General features: G+C 41.6%; 1 protein-coding gene across 3 annotated transcripts in view; it reads right to left on the reverse strand.

The window, feature by feature from the left end:
* Positions 1–210: 210 nt before the first annotated feature.
* HAPLN1 (hyaluronan and proteoglycan link protein 1) overlaps positions 211–27,855 on the reverse strand; it is a 33,348-nt gene continuing 5,703 nt past the window's right edge. For all 3 annotated transcript variants that reach the window (XM_058824147.1, XM_058824149.1, XM_058824148.1), the window contains 3 exons: positions 19,896–20,276; positions 8,034–8,336; positions 211–500 (listed from right to left, as the gene is read on the reverse strand). In XM_058824147.1, coding sequence (XP_058680130.1) covers positions 211–500; positions 8,034–8,336; positions 19,896–20,276 — 974 coding nt within the window. The remainder of the gene's footprint in view (positions 501–8,033; positions 8,337–19,895; positions 20,277–27,855) is intronic.

A 27,855-nucleotide genomic window follows, 5' to 3' on the forward strand; every position in this document is an offset into this window, starting at 1 on the left:
TGGGGGAGGGAGTGTCTACGAAAATGACTCTTTACAGTAAGTAAAAGAGGTTTATCACAGTTTTGGCAGCTTGCATGAGTTCACACCAAAAAAAAAAAAACAACCAAAAAACCCCAAAAAACCAAAAGAAAAGAACAACAAGACATCTGTCACACTTAAAAAAAAACAAACAAAACCCTCAGAAAACTTTCACGCTCTAGGCGTACCCTCTCAGTTGTAGGCCCTGAAGCAGTAGACCCCGTAGAGCTTGTGCTTCTTGTCGGGGAAGCCGACGAAGCGCACGGCGGCCTCGCTGGGGCTGCAGCGCTTGCGCGGCCGCGAGATGGGGTAGCGCACGCTGCCGTCCGCCAGCCAGCCCGCGTCGCAGCGGTCGTAGCCCAGCAGCTTCCAGGCCGCGAAGATCTGCCCCACCTTGGCGATCTGGGAGCCGTCCTTCAGGCAGGCCTGCACGGCCTCGTCGTACGTCAGCTTGGTGGGGTGGATCAGGTAGTAGAAGCGGCCTGGGGAGAAAGGGGGAGAGACGGGGTTGTTAGAGGTGTGCGGAGGTTGGGTGTCGGCGGTGCTGGAGGGGTTTTGCAGGCTTAAATCTTGACAATCTTAAATCAAAGAATCACACAGAATCACAGAATTCCAGGTTTGAAGAGACCTTCAAGATCATCGAGTCCAACCACAGAATTCCAAATTGGAAGAGACCTTCAAGATCATCGAGCCCAACCACAGAATTCCAAATTGGAAGAGACCTTCAGATCACCGAGTCCAACCACCAGGTTGGAAGAGACCTTCAAGATCATTGAGTCCAACCACAGAATTCCAAATTGGAAGAGACCTTCAAGATCATCGAGTCCAACCACCAAGTTGGAAGAGACCTTCAAGATCATCGAGTCCAACCCAGTCCGAACATCTCACCTAAACCCTGGCATCAGTGCCACATCCAGGCTTTGTTAAACACACCCAGGGATGGGGACTGCACCACCTCCCCGGGCAGCCATTGCAGAACTTTATCACCCTTTCTGTAAAAATGGTTCCTATTATCCAACCTATATTTCCATTGGAGAACCTTGAGACTGTCTTCTCTGGTCCTGTCAGTGCTGCCTGGAGAAAGAGACCAACCCCACCTGACTACAACTTCCTTTCAGGTGATTCTGTGACCTCAATGGTGTTGCCCAAAGAGTTTTACTTCTTATGCTATTTCATACACTTTTCATACATCCACAGCTCTGTATACCAGTTATACAGCTCCTGGTATTTTTCCTACCCTTTCTCCAAGATTTTACAGTAATAAGCTGACCTTTTAGCATGTTCCTGAAATACTTTTTGGTCTTATTGTCAAGCAGAGAACCTAAGAAGAGAACCATAAGAAGACATAACAGGAATTGGGGCATAGAAACCCTTGCACCAACCCAAGGGGCAACTGAATCTCCTATTGGATGTATCTCTTAGATATCCTAATTAATTAACCTTATGAAAACTGTACAAATTGAATACCATTGTGCTCATAGCCCATGACTATGGATACACCTGGAGGCTTCCAATAAGGAACTTCTTTTTTATCTTACCATTTTAATACTGTAGCAAGGCTTTTTTTCTGCTTTGATTTCAGGCAACAACACAATAACACTGACTTTCGAGGAGAAATGGAGATGTTATGTTGAAGGATCATGTGAAACTGTGGTTAATTTGGGTCTGTGCCAGCTGGATGTTGTGTTGTTGAAAATACTGTGATTTTTTGGTATGGTGAATTGATAAGTGTCAGGAGGAAAAAATATATCTTACCCAAGAAACAGCAGAGGTACAGAAAACAGACTATTTGAACAAAAAAACCCCAACCAACCAACCAACCAACCAACAACCAAAAAAGAAAGAAATCTAACCCCAAAAAACCCCAGAAAACCCCCCAAAACTAAAGGCAATGCTATATTTATTTCTTCTAATATCAATCTGCCTGCTCCTGGAGAGGAGAGTTAGGTGAAAAAAAGGAATTTTTTCGTTATTCTTCTGGGCACCTTCTAATTCCAGAGCACACTCTTTGCTGATTAATTAAGAATGTACTCCAAGATAATATCCACTTTCTGTCTCACAAAAATCAGGTAGATACACAAAACTATGCCTAGTATGAGATTGCTTTCTTGGTAAAGAAAAAGTAGTAAATTAAGAGTCATGTCAGCTTCATACTCCTGCAAAAATCAAACAGGATTTTTTTTCCTAAATGAAGGAAAGTCAGGTCAGATCGCAATATAAAAGTAATTGAATTAACTCTGCCTAAAGGTTGGAAATTGGATATCAAGACAAGAACATTTTAAAAAAAGGAATTTACATTGCAGCTGCGGTGGAAAAGAGACTTTTTAAAAAAAAATTCATTCATGTCAGAGACAATATCTACAGAATTTCCTTAACTCCGAAATTTCAAAATTTCCATAATTTCCAAAACTCTTGAGAAGAGGCAATCATCCCTCTGTGGAACACTTTTTAAAACTCTGTTTTGGCAAGTAGATAGCGTTCACAACGTGCTGCTGAAGGGAATGTTTACTAAATGGAATCCTGTTACTATACTCTCTTAAGAGGTTTCCCCAAAGCAAACAGGATTTCTGATTTAGGGGAACAGGGGTTTGGACTGATAGGGTTTAGTAAACTTCACCTAGTTTGTGAGTTCCTCTTCACACCATGTCAATGGAATGTAATTTCCTAGGGATTTGTAGTAAGGTCAGGCTTTTGACATATGACATCAATAATAAAATACTCCTATACTCTGCTCCTCCCTCAAACAAGAGAAATTTAATAGTAAACGCCACAGGGGTGCTATGTGTATCCAGAATGTCTGATTACATAAAATCCCATTAATAAACTCTGTGCAGATTTGCAGTTTTCCCCCCGATATTAGTTGGGAAGGGTTCCTGACTGTTCAATCTCAGAACTTGTTGATTGATGTGGAAGGATAAATAAAAAAAAAAAGGAGAGAGATATTTAAGACCTGGTAAATATTTTGACATCCAGTGATCCCATCAAATAACTGATTTTGAATTAAATATGTGAGGAAAAAAAAAAATTTAAACACACCAATACCAGTAATGACTCCAGCGAGTCAGAAGCAACCACTGCTAATAAAGGGTGTGTGATTTTATTTTGGGTTCAATTTCTCTTTTTGGCACAGTTGCTACATGCTCCCAGTGATAAAATGCTGTGACATAGTCAAATGAACAGTCAGCATTATTCAGACAGGACTTTCCACAGCTTTCTCCCATTTAAATGTGACAATTGTTTGTCACACGCGCTGCTGTAATAAACAGATGGCTCACAGCTGTGCTTTTAACATGCTCTCAAAAATGTATTCCTTGTGTTCTTAATTTTGTTAAAACAAGATTTTTACTTGATTCTCTTAGAGCTGATGAAAGATCAATTATGCACCATGGTTCTGTGGAAAAAGTATATAATAAAATGCATGTTATTGAGGGGAAAGTGTGATGCAAGCTGTACTTGTACTTTGTTTTATTTTCTTCAAAAAGGTTTAATTATAGAGGATCTGATAAATACATTTACATTTAGGTCTTTCAGCACTTTTCAGTGCAAGAGATTCTCAGGGATTTTCCTTAAAAAAAACCCCCAAAAACAAACAACTGTTGCTCTTCAGAAGACCTTTGAAAATAGATAAGGAATAACCACTCAGCTCTTCCATTATACATTCCTTGCTTTATGGCTATTAGGCTAAGTGGGGAAGATTGTAACAAAAGGATTTATCTGCATTTATTTGCTCAAATTGATCATCTGGAGAGATTGCACGGGGGAGGAATATCCTCATTCCTTGGGACAAGGAAAGGAGAGAAATTGGGGTGATCTTCAGCCCTGGAAAACCTTTGGATCACCTCAGCTCTTCTAAAGATAACATGGACTGAAGTGATTTCCATTGAGCAGGACAAGTGAAGGAGAAAAATGGCTGTGAGAGAGCAAAGCTGAGCCCTCAGGCACCAGGAAATTCCAATGTGGAATTTTCAAATTCAAGTTAGATCCTCCCCACTCGTGTACATTCATTTTCAATAGTCTTTATCAGCACAAGGAATGTAAAAACAGATTGGGAAGCATATTGCCATCCAGTGCAGGCAGAAAATGTTTTGTTATTTCAAAATATTTTGATGGATTTGTCAGGCAGCATCAGGCTGTGTTACTCTTTGCTTTGTTTTATGAAACACATCACTATATATATATATATATATATGCACATATATATATATTTATACATATATATACACATCACTATATGTATATACTGGTAGATTGCTGGTACTATTAGATATAAGGGCTATGAAATTATTTCATGTTCTTGGGTGCAAAACACGAACAAATCTTGTATGAACCAACAGAAACATTTCAGTATAAATCAGCTACATGGGCAGAAAAAAATGTATGTCGTATTTGCCTTATTCTATGAAAAGTCATCATGGAGGATAATTTCATAAAGTAACAAGATTATTTGATATTGCAGCTTTGCTCAAACTATTTCCTTGTGCAGATAACAGAAAAGCATGTAAATGTTTTTATTAATGGTACAATGCCTTCATATTTAACCATTATTTTTTGTGTAACCGGGTCATTGCAGTTAGGATCCAGTAACTCCACAGGGAAAACACTGAACCTGGATTTGAATTCACTGCATCGATGATTGCATTTTAATTTTTTTACCCAAATGGCTAAGTACCATGGCTTTTACCATCCTTCTTCAGGTAAAAAACAAGCTTTGCATGTATTTCAGACCAAGATTTTTTGCTTTTAGAGCTGAATTATTTGAAATGGATCCTTTTTTTTTTTTAAATAATCTCTGAGATCATAATATATTTGGGGGAATTTTTTTCCCTACAGAGAAACCATTTAGAAGGTGTCTAAACCTGACTCTTTTTTTATAGAAATTCCCACAACTTATTTTTTTTTAAATTCTCCTTATCCTTCCCTGCTCCTGTGGCCCTTGGAATTTTCCCATCTGCATTGCATAACCTTGAAGGCCCCTCTGTTTCCTACTATCAGGAGACTCCAGCAGCCACTGGGAATGCACTGTGTCTCAACCACCTCTCATTTTCCTTGCCTCTTCCTGAGCCTGAGAGTGTCAATATTGGGTCTTGCAGTAATAGGGGTTTGTTGTTTTTGTTGGGTTTTTTTCCTCTTTTCGTGTTTTTTTTTTTTCTTTTTTTTTTTTTTTCTTCCAGGTTTTGCTGGGGGTTTTTTTGTGTGTGGGTTTTTTTTTTCTTTTTTGTTTTTTTTTTTTTTTTTTTTTTGTTTGTTTTTTTACACACTTTATCCAAAATGCTGTGCTGGAAACAGGGAGCTGGCAGAGTGGCTGGGGTTAATTGTGGTTATGGAGGTGAGCCTGGGACAGGGAGCAGTGGAGAACACAGCAGGGACATGTGAGGAAAATGCAGTCTGGTGAATTAAGGGAGTGGAAGCTGAGAGAAGCAGAAATCTGGATTTTCAGCTGATGTCATGAGTGACATTTGACACTGAATTGTGGGAATATCTATCTATATCTATATCTATATCTATCTATATAATCTATATAATCTATATCTATATCTATGTCTATATCTATATCTATATTTATATTTAGATCTAGATCTAGATCTATCTATATCATCTATATTTATCTATCTATATCTATAATCTGTATCTATCTATATCTATATCTATATCTATATCTATATACCATCTATATCTATCTATATCATCTATATCTGTCTATATCTACCTATACCTATCTATATCTATATCTATATCTATAATCTATATATCTATCTATATAACTATATATCTATATACTTATATATCTATATACTTATATATCATCTATATATATCTGTCTAAACTTTCTCTTTCTCTCTCTCTCTTTTTCTAATATTTATCTTAGTCAGTAGTTATTATTCTTTCTTTTCCCCAGAAATTATGCATTTTGTTCCTTAAAAGGCACTGCTCAGCACCTGCTGTGTAAAAGGGTGATGATCACTGAGCAGTAGTCACAAGGTTTTACTCTGCAAGGGTTAGAAAAAAGTGCAGCTATCATATTTTAGTTATTTTTGTTTGATTATTTAATACCCTGGTGATATTTCTATAGCACAGGGTTAAGTCTGCATAGAAAAGATGAGTTCATACAGGATTTCAGCTCAGATAAATGAAGCAAGAAAAATTGAGCCAGCTTTTAATGGGATGAAGCAGTACGATAAAGAAATCAGCCAAACTTTTGTTTCAGATCACTTTGAACCAAATGTAATACTGTTGGCTTAGAGGATCTGTTTGGGTTTTTCTGTTGTATTTTTTTTTTTTTTGGGTGGGGGTAATCTTGTGTGTATTTTTTTTTTTTTTTTGTGGTGAGTTTTTTAGGCCTTTTCTTTGTTTCGTTTTTATTTTTAATTTTTGTTTTGGGAGGGTACTTTTTTGTTTGTTTTGGTTTTTTGTTTTTGTTTTTTTTTTTTTGATGGGTCTTTTTCTGTGGAGGGTGGTGCAGACTTAGCACTGGAGCACATCTTCTGAAACCAAGGCTTATGTTTATTTTTTGCTGTGCTGTAGGACAAAGCTGCTTCACTGTGGCTAAGCAATCTGTGCATAAATGTAAAAAGGCCACGCTCCATGGTCTGAGTGGGCTGCAAGCCAAACCTGTACAGAGTTGTGTAGGAATTATCCACAAGTTGGATGCTGTAGAGGATTGGATGCATTCACAGCAATGCTTTCTAAATCTTTTCCTGACACTAGGTAAACCCTGAAATGATAGCAAGCTGAGATTGGGTCCTTTAATTTCATTTCATACCTAAAAAAAATATATCAGCTAATAGCAAAAAAAAAGGCTTGCAGTTGCTAAAGTAAGGTTTACAGAAGTCCAGCCTCAGAGCAAAAGTGATCAGTGGCTTCGCAGCATACTAAGATTAGAAATCTAAATTATGAATAGATCTAGAAATAGGTCTGCTGATAAGGAACTATTAGTCATATTAGACCTGGTCCATGAGCAGGAGCTGCTGAACAATGCAGAATAGGTGCAGTGATGATCAAAATTTTATTTTGCTGACAGATTTTAGCAATAGGAACAGAATTATTGACTTCAACAGGAAACCTTAATTAACGAACTGCAGGTTCAAAGGCTGAACTGAATTAAACTGATCACACACCAGCATTAAAAGGATGTGTAGAAATTTTAACGGGGTATGTATAAAGGCGTTATAGGTAAAAGTTAAGTTAAGTTAAAATAGGATATAGTTCAATTATATTGTATTAATTATGTTATATTATTTATATTATGTTAAAAGGGGGGGGCTTATACGAATATGCTAGAAGGGTCCAGGGTTTGGTGAAGCAGGGGTCTGATGGGGCAAGGCAAGGTCGAAGAGAGATTGGATGAAACATCTGACCAATCATTCAAAGCCCTGCAGAAACGATTGGTCCAGAATGAACGGCGGTAAAGACCAATGAGAAGCCTGGAAATGGACCAATCATCATGAGGATCCAAAGTGCACCAATCCTGGACTCGAGGGGGACTATAAATGTGGGGAGTTCATTTCGGTCGGGGTTCTTCCTTTGGGGTATTAGTTGTTTGGGAGAGCCCAGTGCACTTGGGATGAGTGCACTGTTTTCGTTTTTGGCTCGCTGTGTGGGTGCCTGGGTTTATCCGGGGCACTCCGTTCCTTGTAGCTATTTTAATAAACGAGAACCTCTTTCTCTGGAGAAAGTTTGGCCTCGTTCGTATCCATAACAAAGGGTATGTATAAATTTTGAAGGAGTGAAAGGGGAGACGTTAGAAAATCCTGCCAGTACAAGTCCTGAGTTGTAAAAACTACCTATGTGACCATGTGGCGAACACGACTCTGCGCGCATACCCTTAAAAACTCAACAATTATTTTATTACTCATGGTTATTTCATTCCTAGCTTCTTCCAGGTTTAACACAAGCTTTGACAAACCAAACACCCCTTTGGTTTGGTGTTTGGTTTGTCAAACACCCCTTTCTGCCCCTGGAGCACCTTGCCTAAGCCCAGCTGTTTACTGGGGGGAGGGCAGAGGAAATGCTCTCACCGTTGAAGTTGGACGTGAAGCAGAAGACGTCGTAGCGGCTCTTGTCCTTGTCCCAGAACCCATAATTCCTGACGCCGGGCACGGTGTTCCTGCCCCCACAGGGCTCCCTGGGCTTGGTGATGGGGTACTGCACGGAGCCATCGCTGAGCCAGCCCGCGTTGCACCAGTCCAGCCCCGACCTCCAGGCGTCATAGAGCTGGTCAAAGGAGGCCATGACCGCGTCCTGCTCCGCGCACGCCCGCTGCGCCTCGTGGAAGTTCAGGTTGTACCGCCCCAGCCGCGGAGAGTAGGGGAACACCACACCTGGGGCAGGGGCAGAGAGAGAGTTACCAGGCATAAGCTTTAAAGAGTTTAGGGATTTTATAGGAGCTGGGGTTTTAGTTAGAGATAAGCTTTATTGTGTGGGTATTCGCCAAATCAGAGAGTTTTGGGAAAACCGCAAATTGCAGGCTTCAGATACAGCAGAACTGTGATTGGATGGCAGCAGCCATGAGATTGGTCAGCAGAAAAATTATTTTAACTGTAGAAAAGCAAGGGCAAATAGAACAATGGTGCACAAGTATTAACACTTGTCTGGAATAACTCCCTAAGCTGCAGAAAAGTTTATCTAGCAAGATTATAGGAAGGTTGAAGCTTAATAATGGAGCTGTGTGCATTGTGTTTGAAGGCTCACAAGCAGGTATTGTATTTGAAATAAGCAAGCATTGTTTAACCAAAGGTACCTGTGCTTATAGTGGTTGGACAGAACTACTGTCAATACAGAATATATATCTGTATATATACTATACAGATATAAATACTGCCAGTGTGCTTTTGCTTTATGTGATTGGTCAAGAAGCTTATGAAGTGAGGTGTAACATTTAAGCCACTGGAATGGTCTGCTGCCTGGGATGTGAGCTGCTGGCATCTTCCCATTGCCATAGCCATGTAATGAGAGTGATGCTGGAAAATCAAACAACTCAAGGCACATTCTACAGCAGCCCCATCTCGTTCGCGTCTGTAAATAGCCCCCCTTGCTGGCGTCATATTGGAGTTAATCAAAATAAATGGGTAGGCCTTGATGAAGTAAAGAGTTAGTAGTTAACTAATAATTGATTGCTTGACAATACAGTGTTTGGTTAGCTGGGTTTATAATGAAGAATATAGAAACTGATAAAAGCTTTTGGGAACGTAAGACAATTGTGGCCTCCTCTGCTCTGAAGCCAATTGAAGATGAGGAATGGGAGTTCTACCAAGAGTTCATTTGTCATATTTGCATTGAAAAGGTAGAAAGGTCAGAATGAGGAAGACTTCATTTACTTACTCATTTTGGGACCCCTCCCCATGAAAGGGACCACCAACCCATTTCAAAGAACAAACTCCGCATACTTAATGGCTTTTGAACTAATTACCATACGAAGTGAGGAATGGGATGTACCAAAGTGATGACTATGCATTTGTATTTTGAGTCTTGAATACTTGTGTAGATAAAAGGACTCTGTAATGACCTGTAAATCACAGTGTGTTTTTAGGAGCTATCTCACAATAAACACATGCTTTCTAACTTTAAACTGCTAGAGAGTGTTTGTCCATCACAGTTGGATATCGGTACTAGATCAATATCCATATTTTTAATAAATCGAGACGGCAGGGAGAATGGGAACAGCTTTGGCAGCCACCTGGAGGAGGCATAAATGGGAAGTAAAGGTTGGATCCGTGATGTGTGGCAGTGTCCATTTTTTTGGGGGAGGGAAAAACGCCCCATTGGCAGCACAGCAGCTCTGGTTTTGGGAAGAGGTGTCACTGTCATATTTTCTGAAAAATCCCTTTGCCCAAGATTCTTCTACTGGAAAGCTGAGAAGCCTCAGAAAAAAATGAAACTAAGAATTATCTGATTCGCTTCTCCTGTGTTTGGCTGCTTTGGAATGTGGTTGGAGATTGTTTATCCAAAAGGTGGTTGTTTGATTGGTTTCATGTAAATTGTTTTGACTTAATGACCAATCACCAACAGATGTGTTAGGACTCTGGAAGCAGTCATGAGTTTTCATGATCATTCTTTGTAACCTTCTTGTAAACTTTCTCTATTCTTTAGTATAGTTTTAGTATAATATCTAATCTAATCTAATCTAATCTAATCTAATATATAGTAATAAATTAGCCTTCTAAGAACATGGAGTCACATTCATAATCCCTCCTTTTTCCAGGGGACCCAGCAAATACCACAAAGAGGTTAGGGACTGCTGCCGTATCTCTTCAGCTGTGCCAAGGAAAGTTTGAGTTAGATGTTAGAAAGAAATTCTTCACTGAAAGAGGGATTGGTCACTGGAATGGGCTGCCCAGGGAGGTGGTGGAGTCACCATCCCTGGATTGGCTTGAAAAAGATTGGATGTGGCACTGGGTGCCAGGGTTTAGTTGATGAGGAGATGTTAGGTCATGGGTTGGACTAGATGGTCTTAAAGGTCTTTTCCAACCTAGTTCATCCTGTGAATTCTGTGACTGTGTGGTTGATTCAGTGATTCTGTGCTGCCTTGCCTCACAGGATCATCTCCCCTCATCCCCTTCCCAATGGGAATCCTGCCAGACCTGCATGCTGCTCCCACCTGCGCCTTGCTGTCATCAAGGTGGTCTCAGTGCCCTCCTCTCACAGTGCTAGGAGGACCAGAGCTAGCTGGAATTATGCAACTACACATTTTTCATGGAAAATTTCCATTTATCCATTGCAAGGTCAATTTCTCATTTTAAAAAGAGTCAATTAAACCCTAGCATAGCTTTACTTTTTGAATTTGTTTGGTTTTTTGGGGGGGTTGTTTGTTTGTTTGGGTGGTTGTTTCTTTGTTTTGGCGGTTTTTTTAGGGGTTTTTTTGGTTTTTTTTTTTTTTTTTGTTTTTTTTTTTGTTTTGGTGGGGTTTTTTTTTCTGGTGTATGGTTTTGTTTGTTGCTTCGTTGGTTTGGTGGGATTTTTTTAGTGTGGGATGGGAGTGGGGGAGTTCCTGGAAGCTGTTTAGAAAGAAGGAATTGTTGAATGAATCACTGAATTTCTATGAATTATTTCTTTTGACTCATAGACATTAAGATGAAATGTTTTGATCAACACAAAAGATCGTTGTGTTCTTTGCCTGAGCCCTTGCCAAGATTTCCTGAGAAGTTCGGGACAGTTGCTTTTTGTGGGTTTTTTTGGGTGGCTTTTTTTTTTTTTTTTTTAATTTTTTAAAATTTCACATTATTCCAGGAATAATGTCTGCCTCAACAACAGCAGTTTCAAAGCTAATCTGGCAGGAGGCTCAATTTTAGCATCCTAAGGTTTTAAGGCTATGGGGAAATGAAATCGATGAAGGTGTATGGGAGACTTTTCTGCTGTTTTTTGGCCATTTGCCGCCGCTCAGGGAGGGAGAGCTCCTCTCAGAGGACAGGTTTGCCCTGGCACAGATGGTGGCACAGCCCATGTGTGACACCCCCTTCCCTGTGTGCCCCTGCAGCAGTGATGGCTCACCCTGAGACGGGGTCACTGTGCAGGGAGCGTGGCCCTGCCACATGCTCTGTGTCCCCCAGGGGACAAGGACACAGCCTTGTCCCCAAGGTGCTCATCCCTGGCCAGACAGGGTCAGCAGAGAGACCTCACCACAGAGGACATCCAAAAGGGGCGGGGAAATGTGGGAACACCTCCAGTGTGACGGTGTTCACAGGGGTCTTATGTTGAGGGAAGAGATGAGGATCTGACTCCATGCTTCAGAAGGCTTGATTTATTATTTTATGATATATATTGCATTAAAGCTATACTAAAAGAATAGAAGAAAAGGTTTCACCAGAAGGCTAGCTAAGCTAAGAACAGAAAGGAATCATAACAAAGGTTTGTGGCTCAGACTCTCTGTCCAAGGCAGCTGACTGTGATTGGCCATTAATTACCAACAACCACATGAGCCCAATCCCAGATGCACCTGTTGCATTCCACAGCAGCAGATAATCAATGTTTGCATTTTGTTCCTGAGGCCTCTCAGCTTCTCAGGAGGAAAAATCCTAATGAAAGGATTTTTCATAAAATATGTCTGCGACACCTCCAGGATGGTTTCGAAAGTGACATCTAATCACAGTCACTGCCCTAACCTGACACTTTTTTTTTTTTTTAATTCTTGTTTTATGGAAAATATCAGAATGTAACATTGTTCTTTGGAGCATGAAAGACATTTCAGAAAGCACTGAAGAACCACCTCCCCATGTGGGTTTGATAAGGCAGAAAAGAGAGACCTGAAACAAAAGTTTGGATCAGACCACCCTAATCTTTGGCAGGGCTTGGAAACTTAACCCAGACCTAAGTTTTACAGTTGGCTTTAGCCCAGTCTCATAATAAGCTGAAATAAAGTGGTATTAGAGAAGATCCAGCTCAGAATGTTTATCCTCAGACATCTCTGTTGAACTAAGTGCTGTAGGACTCAGGGGGACTGAAGACAAGATAGCACATGAGCCAAAAACTTTGCACTGGTATAAATATCCACCTTCCTTTTTACTTTTTTTCCTGCTGTTGGATCCTCTTGCCTATAACAATTTCTTTGTCCTCAGGGCAGTGCAGAATAGGATGGAGAAGTTACCCAGTGGTCAAGCAAGGCAGTCATCTTTTGATAAAACCACTCTTCTTTCAGAACATTCTAACCCATTTCTGTATCTGTTCCACCAGTTTCCTAAAACCCCCTTGCTTCCTCTTCTCTCCCTCACCCTTCTGTCGTCCAAGTGTTATTTTTGTTTAACAAAATCTTTGCTATTACTAAACTTCAGTGACTTGGTCCAAGAAAATAAAGCATGCAAATGTAAACTTGGCAGGGTAATAATAAACAGCATTTTACTCTGCTTCATCAATTAGCTAGAGAGTCTGCTTCAGTTGTTTCCTTTTGTAAATCCTTTGTTAAAGGGCTTTTCTGTTATGTGATGTTCTGAGCTGCAGTGTATGAATGTAATGTAATACAATGTGTGTTAAATTCAACTTCATAAACAAGACTGAAGAGGTTTCCTATTTTTCAGCATCTCTGTTTTTCCTTCATCATATCTTTGTTAAAATAAAAAAAATCCATTCTTTGTCAATGGATATAAATATCACTGGGTATAATAAAAATTTAGCAAATTCAATAGAAATCCAAGCCTTTTTACTTTATTAGAAATCTAATACTTATTATTTTTTTCAGAACTACATTTCCCCAGACAACACACTCCTTTTCCAGTACATGTGTTTGATTTGCATATACATTAAAAAAACACCCTAGAAGTAGGAAAGATCAAGATATAAACTTACATACTTCTAAAAACTGAGCAGCAACTAGTTGATAACTATTCAAACAGATTTGATTCCGTAAGGTTTCCAAAATCACTTTTCAAAAGGGGCTAAACTGTGTTATGTAAATGTGTTACAAATCTGAGTTTGACAGTTTGGGACATAATGTTTTTATAACATAAATATGCACTAAACTGTAATATTAGCTTTGGGCTATATTGGAGCAGACTGCATAGAAGCTGATTTTTTGTTGGAGTTCATCTGCAGTACAAGCCTGCAACTGATTAGCATTAATTTCACCCTGCAGCTGGGGGTGGCCAGGTCTGATTTTGCTGAGGAAAATGTACTGGGTTTGTGCTTTGTGCAGCTTGAATTACCTTGCAATTTTTGTTAAAGTTGTTTGTTTTTTTTTTTTCCTTCACTTCCCTATCAAACCTTGCTGAAATTCACAGTGAGAGCTCAGCATTCATCTCCCCTTCCTTTTGCATTTTAGCAGTGCTGATCCTCATTTAATGGCAGGGCATCTTCCTCAGTCCTGCTGGACCTTACAAACCCACCAAAGTATAATCCATCCCATCTGTTCCTGAATGGACAAAAAGCTGTCCTGAGGCTCCTTGCTGTTCCCAAGGCACAGCCTGAGCCTCAATTTCTGACTCCAGCCCCTAGACAAAACACCCGCTCCCAAACCTTAACAAATTCAGCTTAAAAAAAGGGAGGGAGGCAAAAACCTTCCAGCCTCACAAGGTTAAAATCTGGTTACTTTGCGGGAAGGCAGAGCTGAGCAGCCTTAGCTTGACCTTGGTCATTCCAATCCCTACCCATGTGGAGGCTGGGTGGGGATATTAATTTCCATTATAAGGAAGTCATGGTGTGGCTGCTCTCCCAAATCCTCGGTTCTCTGGGAAAGGTTCTGCCCCCAGGGAAGGACCTCCTCGCTCCCAAAAGAGACAGGGAGAGCCTGAGACGCGTCAGCTCAGCAGAGAATGAGTCTGTCGGTGAGAAATGAGGGGATGCATGCACCTGTGACCAAGCAACTGCAGTTTGGAAAATGAGTCCTGTAATGGAAATTGGGATTTCCACCAAAAATGGACGTATTATATATCCTCCTCACAGCCACACCAGTATTTGGATGGATTTCTCATTCAAGTGAGCAAATGTACAACTCTTCTCCACTTGCTGTGCTTTTCTGGGAGTGTATTTGTCTTATTTGTATTTCAGAGTCTTATATGTACCCCTTACATGAACCGCTAAAATTGAGTGCAAGCAAATTCACTTCACACACACCATCAGTGCAAGGAGCTGGAGCACTTATGCAGGACAACAAGGTGAGCAAATAACCTCAGAAAGTTCAACCCCTGTAATGATTTGTGTGTGTTAATTAAGCCAATTAGCAGTTTCAAGAGTATTGACACGTAGAAACAGAATAACACAAATTTCTGTTGATTCATATGGGGAAAAAAACCAGCCAGTAAAGAAATAGGATTTCTTAATTTTTAGCCCAAACTGAAAAATAATTTTTCTCACAGCCAGTGCAAACATGGGGCAACAGTAGAGTTTGCTATTTACTGTATTGTAGGGCACAGTTTTGTACTGGCAGGTTCATACACTCAAGGGCAAAACTTTCCTTGCTGGATTCCTAAAATTCCATAAAAACTGGTGACCCCCTCATTTTCACAGTGTCCCCCTCCATTTTCTTGCCTGTCGGAACTTTCAGATATCTGATCATCTGGCCACTGGCTGTCAATCTCAGGCATCAATGTCCCTAAAAATGAAACTCAACCATGAAATATTGTCCCTCCAGCATCCCATAACTGTCAGTGGGGTTGCTTGCTTCTGACCAATAAAAACATATAAAACACACTGGTCTGGCCCAGGGCAGATTATTCCCTTGTATTTCTACAGACTTTTTATAAAATCTGGGGACCGTTGCCTTTCTCTGCTCTTCCTAGCTTAATTACTCCAAATTTTTTTCACACTTTGCTTTTGACACTTTACTTTTGACACTTCTACAATTTCTGCCAATTTTTTAACCTTTTTGTTTCACCTGAATGATTCAAGGACCATTTCTTGGAGCATGTGCAACCACAGCTCCATCTGCAAAGCCCTGTCACAGAAGGAATTACATTGCTCTGCCATGAGTTACTCTTGACAACCCCTCTCTGGTTTTTGTTCCAGGCACCCACAAAAAGTGTGTCCTATAAAATCAGCTTTTCAGAGAGTGGGACAGATCGTCACACAGAGGATATTAGAAATATGTGGGTTTTTTTGGTGTGTGTATGGATGGAACAGCAACACACAGAGGAAACAAATATGACATTATTAGGCTAAATCTGATTTCTCCTGCTCTTGAGAGCATGGAGTTGATTTCCTGTTGGCTTCAACTCTGAACTACCCATTTCTTACATCCAGCTGAAGACCAAATGAACAGATTAAAAAATTATTGTTTTGGCAGTTTGAAAAAATTTGTTTATATGAAGCTTATGGATCTGCTTGAGCCATTTTGAACTAAAGAGTCTGGTTTTGAAAGAGGTGCCTGGTTTTTTGTATTTTTTTTCTTTCTTGGATCTAAAGGCCAACATACATCAGAGCAAGAACATGAATGCTGGTGGTTTGTGGTTCTTGGGGAGCCACATGAAGAGTTAGCTTCTATCTAGAAGCTGCTTTTCTACAGAGGCTTTTAATGATTTTACCCAGATCTTCAAATTCCCAGTAGCGTTGATGTAAAAGTTAATTATTTCATAGCCTGTTTTGCAAACTTACTGTGTTCAACTCTCATCTCCCTTTGAAGAGAGATACTATTAAAAATAATTTTATTTTTAAAAAAATTATATAATTATTTTAAAAAATGATTTAATTATAAAAAAATAATTTCATTTGGTAAAATCCCACCTCTGGCTGTTTAGCATTGTCCCACTTTCTCTGGTTCTTCTGCAGGGAGGGCACACAAAACCTGTGCCTGAGCAGCACCTGAGGGCTGGGAGGCCAAACCCACAGACCTGGAGCAGTGAGTTTCATCACAGTGCCAGGTATTCATGAGGAAATAAACCAGCAAAGCGCAAACATAAAGAAAATTTAGTGTGAGACCGTAAAAAGCTGCCGTAAATAAAATTTAATGTGAGCTGGGAATTCTTTTTTTTTGCTCACGACTCGGACAACGATATCTGGCTGCTGTCAGAGACCTTTTAGTATATCAGGCTTTTGATTTGAGGGCGCTGAACAAAGAGTGTAAAACTCATGGTCCATATTTTATGGCAGGAGGATAGTAAGGCCATTTCAGAGAGAGATGGCTTTGGTGGCGAGGTTGGTCTCCATAAAGAATATCCTGCTTTTCTCACTGCTTGGCACTTCTGACTGAGCCCAGACCAACCCTGACCAGTCCTGCTACTTCAGGCTGAAAATCAGGACACGATTTTCATGAACTAAAGCTGGTGGTTGTGGAAAACTGCAGTGGGTTCCAGTCCTGAGCTTTAGCTGGTGCTCAGCACAATCTCTCTGGTCAGGGAAAAAAATGCTGTGGCTCCCAGTTAATAAAGATGAAGAAAACATATCGCGAAAAATATAAGGTCTGTAAAAAATTCAGACTGACTCTAACTTCAGAGGTTTTTTCCAAAGCTGAAAGTGCCCTGTTATTATGAATGTTTTATTTAATAACACCCCCAGGAGGCCTTTAAGGCTGGAAAAAATAAAAGCTAGCACGGTGGGAGAAGAAAAAAAGGTCCATGGAGGTCGAGAATTTTGGTATTGATAGAGGGCCATGGGTTTTGCCCAGGGAGCCATCAGCTCCTTTGCACTGCTGTTGGGCATTCCTGGGTGTAAATGGCTTTTTCCTGCTACCAATTAACACCCTCCAAGCCACCACCTCAGGATATCAGGCAACTGATGCAAATCATTCCCACTGTGAGATTAACCTGATTATTTACACCAGACTGTAGAATGTTGGAATTAGCTGATATATTTTAATTTTTGTCCAAATATTGTGGGTTTTTTTTCATTCGCAGGTCTCTTCTGCTTTGCTCAAATACATTAAATGGAAATTAATGCCAGAACTACATAAAGCTGCAAGGGTGTTGCAACAATAAGCACAGGGCCATACAAACAGAGGAATATATTCTATCAGTTATATATCTCCAGTGTAATATTATTATGTTTTAATACTTATCTTTTTATTAGGAAAGTTCAGTGTGCTATAGACACAGATTTACTGGGTTTAGTCAACACAAGCAGGGCTGACACTGAAACTCTCACCACTCTTATCTTACTTGAAATGTTACATTTTACCATGAGGTTTTGCAAAGAAAATGTTCCTTCCAGTTTAAGAAACACCACTTCACAATGTCAGAAATGAACATTACACCTGCCCCATGCGGGGCAAAAATCACTGAAAAACCGTTGTTCCTTACGTTAGCCAGACACTGGTTAAAATATGTAAACTTTAATTTGAGAGCAGGTTGGAACACACTTGGCTGAAGAAATATGATTCCTCCTCTACTTATGAATTTCCTTATTTTGGAGGAGGGACCACCTGACCTTGTATCCAAGGCTGGTGCTGTATTACAAAACAGTAACAGTAGAAAAGGTAGAAAATCTCCTTTTTTTTAAAACAGATCTTCCATGTGCTATTGCATGCAGCAAAGAAATAACTCCTCACTGCTTCCTCACTGCAGCTTTAATCCAATAACGAATTGCAGGCTTGGATTTCGGCATGTGCACAAGCATTTGTGCCAAGCTTCAGGCAAACTTGCTCTGCTTCCACGTCCACCAGCATCTCCCCTTCCCAGGCACAGCAGGAAGCAGCCACAGCACAATCCCCTTGCTTTTCACAGCAGAAAAATAATGAACTTTTGCTGCAGAGGAAGCAAGAGCCTGGGCAGGTGGGGAGAGCTGTCTCACTCAGATTTACCTGAATTTTCTCCCTTCAGGGGCTGAGCAGCCCCTGCAGAGCCTGCCCCAGTGGAGGGGAGGCTGAACACATGAGAGCTTTTAGCCAGCAGAGAAAAATAAAGATTTTTATCCTCCAGCTGATTTCTGTCTTCACTCATAACTGCTTTAGAGAACTGAAGCTAAACACGTAAGTGTCCAGTTCTGTTTATCTCATAAGTTTGAAAAGAACAGGGTCCCTTCTTGTTAAAGATGAATTATGTGGGGTGGAACAACCTAAATGCACTACCCCATTGGCATGGAAACTGGGCTTTCCTGCAATCCAAAAGGGGAAGTTTCTGTGGCCTCCAGCCAGGAATGGAAGAATAGATGTAAAGAAGTAAAATAAGCCCATTATGTTTATTTGGTTCCAAGAACCACTGAGACATTCTTATTGTGCAGGGCAGCTGTATCCTTTTTTTGTTTTCCTTTTCCCCTTTTCCTTTCCCCCTTTTCCTTTTCTTTTCCTTCTTTCATTCTTTTCCCTTTCCCTTTTATTTTCCCCTTTTCCTTTCCTCCTTCTCCTTCTCCTTCTCCTTCTCCTTCTCCTTCTCCTTCTCCTTCTCCTTCTCCTTCTCCTTCTCCTTCTCCTTCTCCTTCTCCTTCTCCTTCTCCTTCTCCTTCTCCTTCTTTCTCTTCTCCTTTCCCCCTTTCCCCTTTTCCTCCTTTCTCCACTTTCCCTTTTTCCTATTGTCCTCCTTTTTTTCTTTTCCCCCTCTTTCCTCACTTTCTCTTTTCCTCTCTTTTCCTTTTTAAATTTCTTTTTCTGCTCCCTCTCTCAGGATCCCTCTGGCATACACTTGCTGGTGAATGTATGAGTATGTGATATGTCCTCATGAAACTTTTTATTTACCTCTGTGTTCAGTGCAGTGCTTTGGGGAAAAAAAGAAAGGGTCGAACACTCTTTTTTGTGTATTGAAACTCATAAAATGTATCTGGATTGCATCAGAGGTAAGGAAAGCTGAAATTTTGTCCTCTTTAAACCTGTTTCATTACTTTTTAACTCTACTGTTTTCAAAAATAATGCTGAAGAAGATGACTAGGCACTACATGTAGAAGTTGTCCTGACAGACAATAACAAGATCTAATTTATCTAATTATAAGGCTGGAAAAATGCAAACCCATTGTCTCTGGGTAACTACTGTAACTTTTTTAATCCTTAAAAGAAGATTTGCATTTGATTGATAATCTGAAATATCCCAAAGTTTCTTAAAATTACCATTGGGGGGGAATTTGATATAATTTCACCTAGGTAAAAAGATGCAACTCCTTCTGCAAAATGAGAGGAGAAAATCAAAACCACATGGAACTCTGAACACTGTGTTTGCCCATCCTTTCTTGGCTCCTCTCACACCAGGTCTGGCTGGAATTTGGATACGCCATAGGACAGCGTAAGTTATAGTAGCCATGACGATGCTCCAATTTATGATTGTTGTCAGGGCAAGGTTCCCCAGAGCACAATGAATCCTGCTTCCCCGGCTTGCTGTTATCACTGATAATAACACACAAAATCAGTGATGACACACAATCAGTGATAACACAAAATCAGTGATAACACAACATCGCCAATAACGCAGCGTCAGCGATAACGCAACGTCAGCCATAATGCAATATCTGATAAAGCAACATCACCCAGGAGGGAAAAAACCGCAGGAATTCCCTAACACCTCATCAGTCCCACCCAAGGCGTGTCCCAGGGTGTCACCTACCTTCCAAATTGAGGGTCACCACTGCCGTGTCATCCTCCAGCCCCTCGATCACCTCGCACTTGTACCTGCCGTAGTCCTCCAGCCTGATGTTGGTGATGACGAGCGAGGCGTCGTTCTCGCTGCTCTCCCGCAGGAACACCCTGCCCTGGTAGCCCCCGTAGCTCTTCCTGTGGTGCCCCATGGCCACGAACACGTCCACCTCCTTGAGGTAATCGTAGGTGAGTTTGGTCCACTTGACGCGGATTTTGTGCGTTCCTGAGCCGGCGGCGGCGGAGGAGGAGGAGTGCTCGTGGTAGAATTTGCATGGCAGTGTCACGTTGCCGCCACGGTGGGAGAAGATCTTGGCTTGCTCTGCTACCACCAGGAGACGAGGCCCGTTTTCTGTGGGATTTAAGGGGGAAAAGGTAAAAAAAAACCAAAAACCAACACTCACTGTGGTTTGGTTTCGCAGGGTGTCCCGGGATGAAGGAAGAGATGAGAATCTTGACTCTGTGTCTCAGAAGGCTGGTTTATTATTTTATGATATATATTCTATTCTATTCTATTCTATTCTATTCTAAGAAAATTATATACTAAAACTATACTAAAAGAAAATAAACAGTAGAAGGCTAGGAAAAGAATAGAATGATAATGAAATCAAGGTGTTGGCAGGGGTCCTGGGATGAGGGAAGAGATGAGAATCTTGACTCTGTGTCTCAGAAGGCTGGTTTATTGTTTTATGATATATATTATATTAAAAGAAAATGATATACTAAGACTATACCAAAAGAAAAGAGACCTCAGAAAGCTAGCAAAAGAAAAGGATAGAATGATAATAAAGTCTTGTGACTGCTCACAGCCTCGACACAGGTGGCTGTGATTGGTCATTAATTAAAAACAATTCACATGCTGGGTAAACAATTCTCCAAATCACATTCCAGAGCAGCAAAACATGGAGAAGCTGAAGATTCACAGCTTCTCAGGAGAAAAGATCCTAATGAAAGGATTTTTCATAAAATATGTCTGTGACAACCTGCTCTCCAAGAATTGGCTTGCAGTCTTCCTTTTACGCAGTGGGTGTGGTCAATGCTGTTGGTGTCTCAAGTTTTAGCTTTTATATTTTTCAGATTCTGTGCTGCTTCAGTGTGTAGCTCTGAGCTTCGTGTTTAGTGTTAGCGAGTTCTCCTCCCAGGATAGGTAGGAAAAGGAAAACAATTCCTTGGACTTGTCTTTTCCTTTTCCTCGGAAAAGGAAAACAATTCCTTTTCCAGCTTGACCAAAGACAACAGTTACAAGCACCAGGCCCAAAAATTACAAACAACAGTAAATTGAAGAGAGAAAAACAATGATGGGATTTCATGGGCTAAAGCTGGATTTGGACAATGAACTGCAAGATGCAAATGGAGCAGAACTGATCACAGTGACAGACCCCAGGAGTGTTTGTGCATTTTGGGGCCATTTTGGTTCATCTTGGGTTCATTTTGGGACCATTTTGGGTTCATTTGGGTGCAGCCCTGGCTGGGCTCTTGTGCTGCCCAAGGTGGATCCATGGAGGAGATCCTTTGAATAAATCCCTGCTCTATTCTGTAACTCTGTTCACCCTCTGTTCTAGCTCAGCCTTCACCAGCTGCATCTGCAGGATTACCACCCTGCAATCATTTTGGACCTATTTAGTAATAAGGTTTATAAGCCAGTTTTAAATAAATATTTGTCATTATTATTTAATTATGATAATAAAAGATTAAAAATTGTAATGTGTATTAAATATTATAATTTATTATTTAATTATTTGTGCAAAAGCATCTCAGTGCCCCTTACACAGGCAGAGACTGTCCTGTACTCATGAAGAGAGAGTTGTGTAAATAGATTTACAATGTTGTAATGCTGATGAATGAATGCCATCACCCATAAAAGGCTTCAAAATACTTCCCATATTTTCCTATTTTCATGAGTTGTGTATCAGTTCTTTATTTTTTATTTTCATAATTCAGTTTTTCTGGAGGGATTCTGCTTATTCAGGCAGCAGCACACAGAGCTTCTCACAGTCTGGGATGCAGAGAATCCCACTCACAAAGCAGAAAAACCATTAATGCATCAAACAGCATTATCTATACTGACATGAAAAGTGTCAGCAAAATTCTAAAGTAGATATTTTAGGCATTTGTACTTCTATTTTATTCTAAATTTTGAGTGTAAGTTCCTCTTCTGACCAGAGTAAGGAAGTCCAGTTGCTTTTCAGACGTAAAATCTGTTCCTCTGCTGTCCACCCTCTTCATTGTCCCAATGTAGTTTTTCCTCCTTAAAACTTGTCACTGCTTTATCTTTTATATTTTGATCACACTTTTCATGCAAGCCTGTATGTGACTGTCTGTTTCCTCTCCTCCTCACCCCAGGTTTCCTGCTCTCCTTCCCTCTAGCAGCAGATGTTGCCCTGTGAAATAATTTGGCTTAGGACAGTCGTCTGGGGCAGGTGCTCTCTTCCAGCCCTGAGTCTCTGGGGATTTTGCAGGCTGTGCTGCCTTGGGAAAACCCTGGAAGATTTCATATGCTAGTCAGCAGACGTACCCAAAAGTGAGAGTTTTGCCTCCTTTCAGTACCTCTTGCCTTGTTCTTCGTGCGAAGTTTGCAAAACTGGCTGAGCAAGCTCAGCATTCCTGTTGGGTTTGCTGTCCTTGAGCCCCGAGACAGTGACCAAAACCCCCAAAAAACCACCAGCTCTCTGGGAAAGCACCACCAACCTCCCTGTGCACTCACAGGCTGTGAAAAGAGACTTTGCAACCCCCTGTCCATGTTCAGCAAGTTGATTTGGCTGCCTGAAATTGTGATTCCCCACTCTGAGGCTCGACCTGGCTCTCTCTGAATCCAGCAAAAGCTGTGGGTGAGCTCCCAGAAAAAAAACACAGAGGCTGCTGAGAGGATGGCCCTGTGAAGGCTGGCAGCAATTTTCTGTGCTGGTTCAGACAGAAGGGATGAAAAAATGCCATCAGCCAGGGATATGTGGGTGGCTGGAGGAGAGAAGGACGGGGATGGATGCGGAGCTCTCCATGGAGTGTCTATCCCACCTCTCCAGCTCTCTGTCCACAGCACTGCAGGAATCTGTGATGTGTCCACAGCATGAGGGGCATGCAGAGAGCCTTTTGGAGCCCTCCAGACAGTCCCAGGCTTCTGAGGCCTGGTGGCAGCTCTGTGGTTAAACGAAATACCTGCCCAAACTGCAGCCTCAGCTGGGTTTCCTTCTCTGCCCACTGCTGCACTGAGCTGCACCCCAGGGAATGCAGGATTTTGTGTTTATGCAAACACAAAATGAGGATGGTAATTGCAAAGACAAGCTTGCTGAGTGCAAATGTGCATCTGCTTGGGGAGAACAGGTATCCCAAAGGTACAGCTCTTCATTGGGAGGCGCTGTGTCCAGAGCTTTGCTGCTCTCTGCACTGCTCAGGGCTCAGCTTCCTCAAGAATGAGCAAATTTGAGTGCTGCAACATGTTTTGCAGGGTGAGAGACCTTCCTGCCTGGTGAGAAAACAAAGCTGAAGAGCAGGTTGCCTACAGCCCCTTTTCAATGATGTTCTTTTTCACTGCCCTCCTTTCCAGAGGCTCAGGGATGCTCCAGCAATCCATTCCCGAGGAGAGCATCCAAGGAGAGAGGTGATCTGAGGCAAGGCACCATGGAAAGCTTTACCAGCAGTTTCCACAGCAGGAGGAGGAGGAGAAGGAGAAGGAGAAAAGTGAAGAGACAGCCAGCACAGTTTGTCTGCAAATTTTCCTGTTTCCTTTGGGGACAAAGACGTTCCACAGTGCTCTGTCCACCTTGGGAGGAGAAATGTTATGCTTTGGGGTGGTTATTACCAAGAAATCTGACTCAGAGCTGAGCGATGTTGGGCTTTTAGTGCTGAAATAGTCAAGTTAATAAATATTTAGCAGAAAGGGCTGGGAGGCTGTGACTCAGGCTGTTAATGCTCACTCTTTCTAACAACTGTGGCTGTGCCAGCAGGGCCTGGAGGCTTGCCCAGAGCAGTGTCACCTCTGACTCCAGCAGCAGCACCCTAATTTGGGGATGTTCCTCCCTGCTGGCTGCCTCCCACCTCCTCTGGCCCTCTGCAGCAGCCATGGGCTGAGTCTGGGTAGGTGTGAAGAGACAGAGAGGATGGTAGCCTGGGAGGGGAAAGGGAAAAAGAAAGGAAAAAAAAGGAAAGGAGAAAGGGAAAAAAAGGAAAGGGAAAAGGAAAGGGAATAGAAAAGAGGAAAAAAGGGAAAAGGAAAGGAAAGAGGGAAGAAAAGAGGAAAGGAAAAAATGAGAAAAGAAAAGGGAAAGGAAAGGGGAAGGGAAGGGAAAGGGGAAGGGGAAGGGGAAGGGGAAGGGGAAGGGGAAGGGGAAGGGGAAGGGGAAGGGGAAGGGGAAGGGGAAGGGGAAGGGGAAGGGGAAGGGGAAGGGGAAGGGGAAGGGGAAGGGGAAGGGGAAGGGGAAGGGGAAGGGGAAGGGGAAGGGGAAGGGGAAGGGGAAGGGGAAGGGGAAGGGGAAGGGGAAGGGGAAGGGGAAGGGGAAGGGGAAGGGGAAGGGGAAGGGGAAGGGGAAGGGGAAGGGGAAGGGAAGGGAAGGGAAGGGAAGGGAAGGGAAGGGAAGGGAAGGGAAGGGAAGGGAAGGGAAGGGAAGGGAAGGGAAGGGAAGGGAAGGGAAGGGAAGGGAAGGGAAGGGAAGGGAAGGGAAGGGAAGGGAAGGGAAGGGAAGGGAAGGGAAGGGAAGGGAAGGGAAGGGAAGGGAAGGGAAGGGAAGGGAAGGGAAGGGAAGGGAAGAGAGAGGAAAGGAAAGGAAAGGAAAGGAAAGGAAAGGAAAGGAAAGGAAAGGAAAGGAAAGGAAAGGAAAGGAAAGGAAAGGAAAGGAAAGGAAAGGAAAGGAAAGGAAAAAGGAAAAGGGGAAAGGAAAAAGGAAAAGGAAAAGGAAAAGGGAAAAGGAAAGCATGGCTTTTCTCATCCTGGAATATCTCCCTCCTTTGACCCTAGATGTTCCAAGGAAGATGTGACACCTAAATGTGCCTCCACTCACAAGTTTTGCAAAAGCCAGCTCTTTTTGTACAGAAAATGGGATGGTGTGCCCTTGTCACTGGAAGGACAGTGAGGCAGAAAATGACATTGCTGCTGCTGCTTCTCCCAGATCTGGGAGAGGAGGAAGGATCCCTGGCTTTTGAGGAAAAGCAGATGTCAGGCTGGGGGATGAGGCACAGCTTAGGCAGCAGGGATAGAAAATGAGATGACAGGGGTTTGGCAAGAGGCCTTGAGGTTCTCATTATCCAGTAGCCCGTGAGAGCTAGGGCCAAATCTACCTAAACTGAACATTTTTGGGAGTGCGGCACAATGAATGGTCTTACTCTTCCTGGAGCTGATAAATTGAAAAAAACCAAATCCAAACTCCCAAGAAACCAAACAGAGAGGAAAACAGAATTCCTTCATTTAAAATAGGTGGTTGTCTCTGGTTTTACTGTTGTGAAACTCAGCTAAAATGAGGAATGCATTCTTCTTCCTGGGTTACCTCAGTGAAACAAGGACGGACCTCTAGTGATGGGAGATGGAGGAAACACTGGTTTGAAGGGTGGTAGCTCCCTGCCTTGCTCCCCTCATAGGCATTCTGGCAAGGCTAGTCCTTCTAAATAAAATTATTTCTGTCTCTGAATGGCAGGAATATCTGGAAGGTGCCTGCAAGAAGGAAAAAGGACGGGACACCCAGGTGCGGCCGCTTGAGGAGGATAACACATTTTCCCCCGAACTGCTTCTTTCAGAAATGCCATCAGAGAACTTGTGAGATTTGCAGCCAAACAGCTGTGAGCTCTGAAACCCCTGGATTCGGGAGGGTTTGACCCTCATTGAGGAGTTTGGATCGTGGCTGGGGACAAGGCAGCTCAGGTGTGCCCCTGCTGAGCCTGAGATGGTGCAAGAGCTCCCAGCTGCTCCTGCTGCTGGGGACAGAGGTGGCAACGCCCTGGTGGCTGCCTCTGGGCTCAGCTCTGTGAAAAACGCATGTGTTTTATGATTGGCTTTTCGCAAATATTAAAATGAGTATTATATGTGTTGTGTTGGAAAGTGATGCTGCGTTAAATATAGTTTTAGGTTATAAAAAATGTTAAAATAGAAACTGTGCTATGTAGGATACTTTTTTTAAAGAAAGGACTCGCACTGAGATAGCAGCCACAGGACATCTGAATCTTTCAGAGAAAGAGAATTTATTGCCCCATTATCAGAAGAAACGAACTTCTTCCCACCTCAACGGCGCTGTCAGGATTAGGAGGAAGAAGTTGACATGACCAGACAGAATCCTGTGTTTGAATGGGATTTATGCATCATGGATGAGGTGTATGAATATGCAACAGGCTATTGTTTTTAAGGGTAAATCCTCTGTTAACGTGGGCCCTTTTTCGGGCTTGTGCTGCCCAGAAAAGGTACCCAGACGCCCATAACTCTTTGTTTCTATTGTCTCATATTGTCCTAATCCAAATTGTCCAAATTGTTATTACTCCAATTGTATTATTAATTTTTTTAACCATTTTATTACTGTTAAACTTTTAAAATTTTAAAAACAAGTGGTTGGCATTTTTCACGGCTCCAAGGGCAGAACTGGGAGGAGAAAGATTTCCCAGGTGGGGCTTTCCAGCCTTCCAGGCACATTTTGCATGGTCAGGCAGGCAGCAGCCAAGCTGTTAGCACAGAACCAGGCCCCACTGGTGACTAATTAGCTCTAAATTTTACTGCTGGGCATGTTTTAATGGGTTTTTTTTGACTTTTTACTTGAGGGCTGATTGTTGGGTTGTGTTGCGATATTTTGGGCTTTTTTTGGGGGGGGGGGTTTTGTGGGTTTTTTTGGTGCTTGTTTTTTGTTTGTGTGTTTGGATTTTTTTTTGTGTTTTGGGTTGTTTTTTTTTTTGAGTTTGTTGGTTTTGTTTTCTTTTTTGTTTGTTTGTTTTGCAGTTTTTTCAGTTTTTTGGGGGGTTTTTTGTTTGTGGAGTTTTTTGGTTTTGTTTTTTTCAATGGGGTTTTTTTTGTTTGTGGAGTTTTTTTGTTTTGTTTTTTTTAATGGTTTTTTTGGGGTTTTTTTGTTTGTGGAGTTTTTTGATTTAGTTTTTTTTTAAATGGTTTTTTGGTTTTTTTTTGTTTTTTGTTTTTTGGGGTTTTTTGTTGTATTTTTGGTTTTTTTTTTAATTTTGGTTTGGTTTTTTGTTTTGGGGGGGTTTTTTGGGTTTATTTTGCCTCTTTTTTGGTGTGTTTTAACTATACTTTTGCTGTGGGGTTTTCTCCTGGCTTCATTTCCTTATTTTCCTCCCTTACCTGGGTTCTGCACAGCAGAATGATGGCAAGCCAGGCTTGGAGGGGGCCAAGAACAGAGTGTGGGGCAGAGAGGATGAATCACACCACAACCCTTGGCAAACAGCTTTATCTCCTTTATCCACCAGGAGTATCCACAGTCCTGTGTGTTGAGCTGGCCACAAAAATTGATTATTCCAGCATTTTCATGGAGTGCCTCACAAAGTGACAGTGGAGGAAAAGGTGTGCATTTTTACAGATAGGAAAAACAAACTCATAAGCCATTATGATGGCGTTACAGAAGTGTTTTGTCAGATAAATTCATGTATTCCCTAAATGCTCCACACTGTTAGCAAGCTCCTAGCTTAATGTTGTCCTGTGCCATTATGTTTTAAATAAACAGAGCTGTTTCTGGCTTTCCTGTAGTGTTTCCAGGGATTTGAGCTCATGCTAAAATATTCTCACTCTTCTCACAGCAGTTGTTACCCTTAATTTTTTTTTAATCTAAAATTTTACTTAAAGTTAATAAATTGTTTTTGTGAAAACAAGGGTTCCTGTTTTCTATAATATGTAGAGAAGTGTATTATTGATGAACTAATATATGGGTGTATCACTCAAAGAATACTGAGGAAAACATGATGGGGAATCACACACATATTTGGCACATAGTGCACATTTTTTCTATTTGTGTTTT

Source organism: Ammospiza caudacuta, chromosome Z, assembly GCF_027887145.1.
Source record: "Ammospiza caudacuta isolate bAmmCau1 chromosome Z, bAmmCau1.pri, whole genome shotgun sequence".
Lineage (NCBI taxonomy): Eukaryota > Metazoa > Chordata > Aves > Passeriformes > Passerellidae > Ammospiza > Ammospiza caudacuta.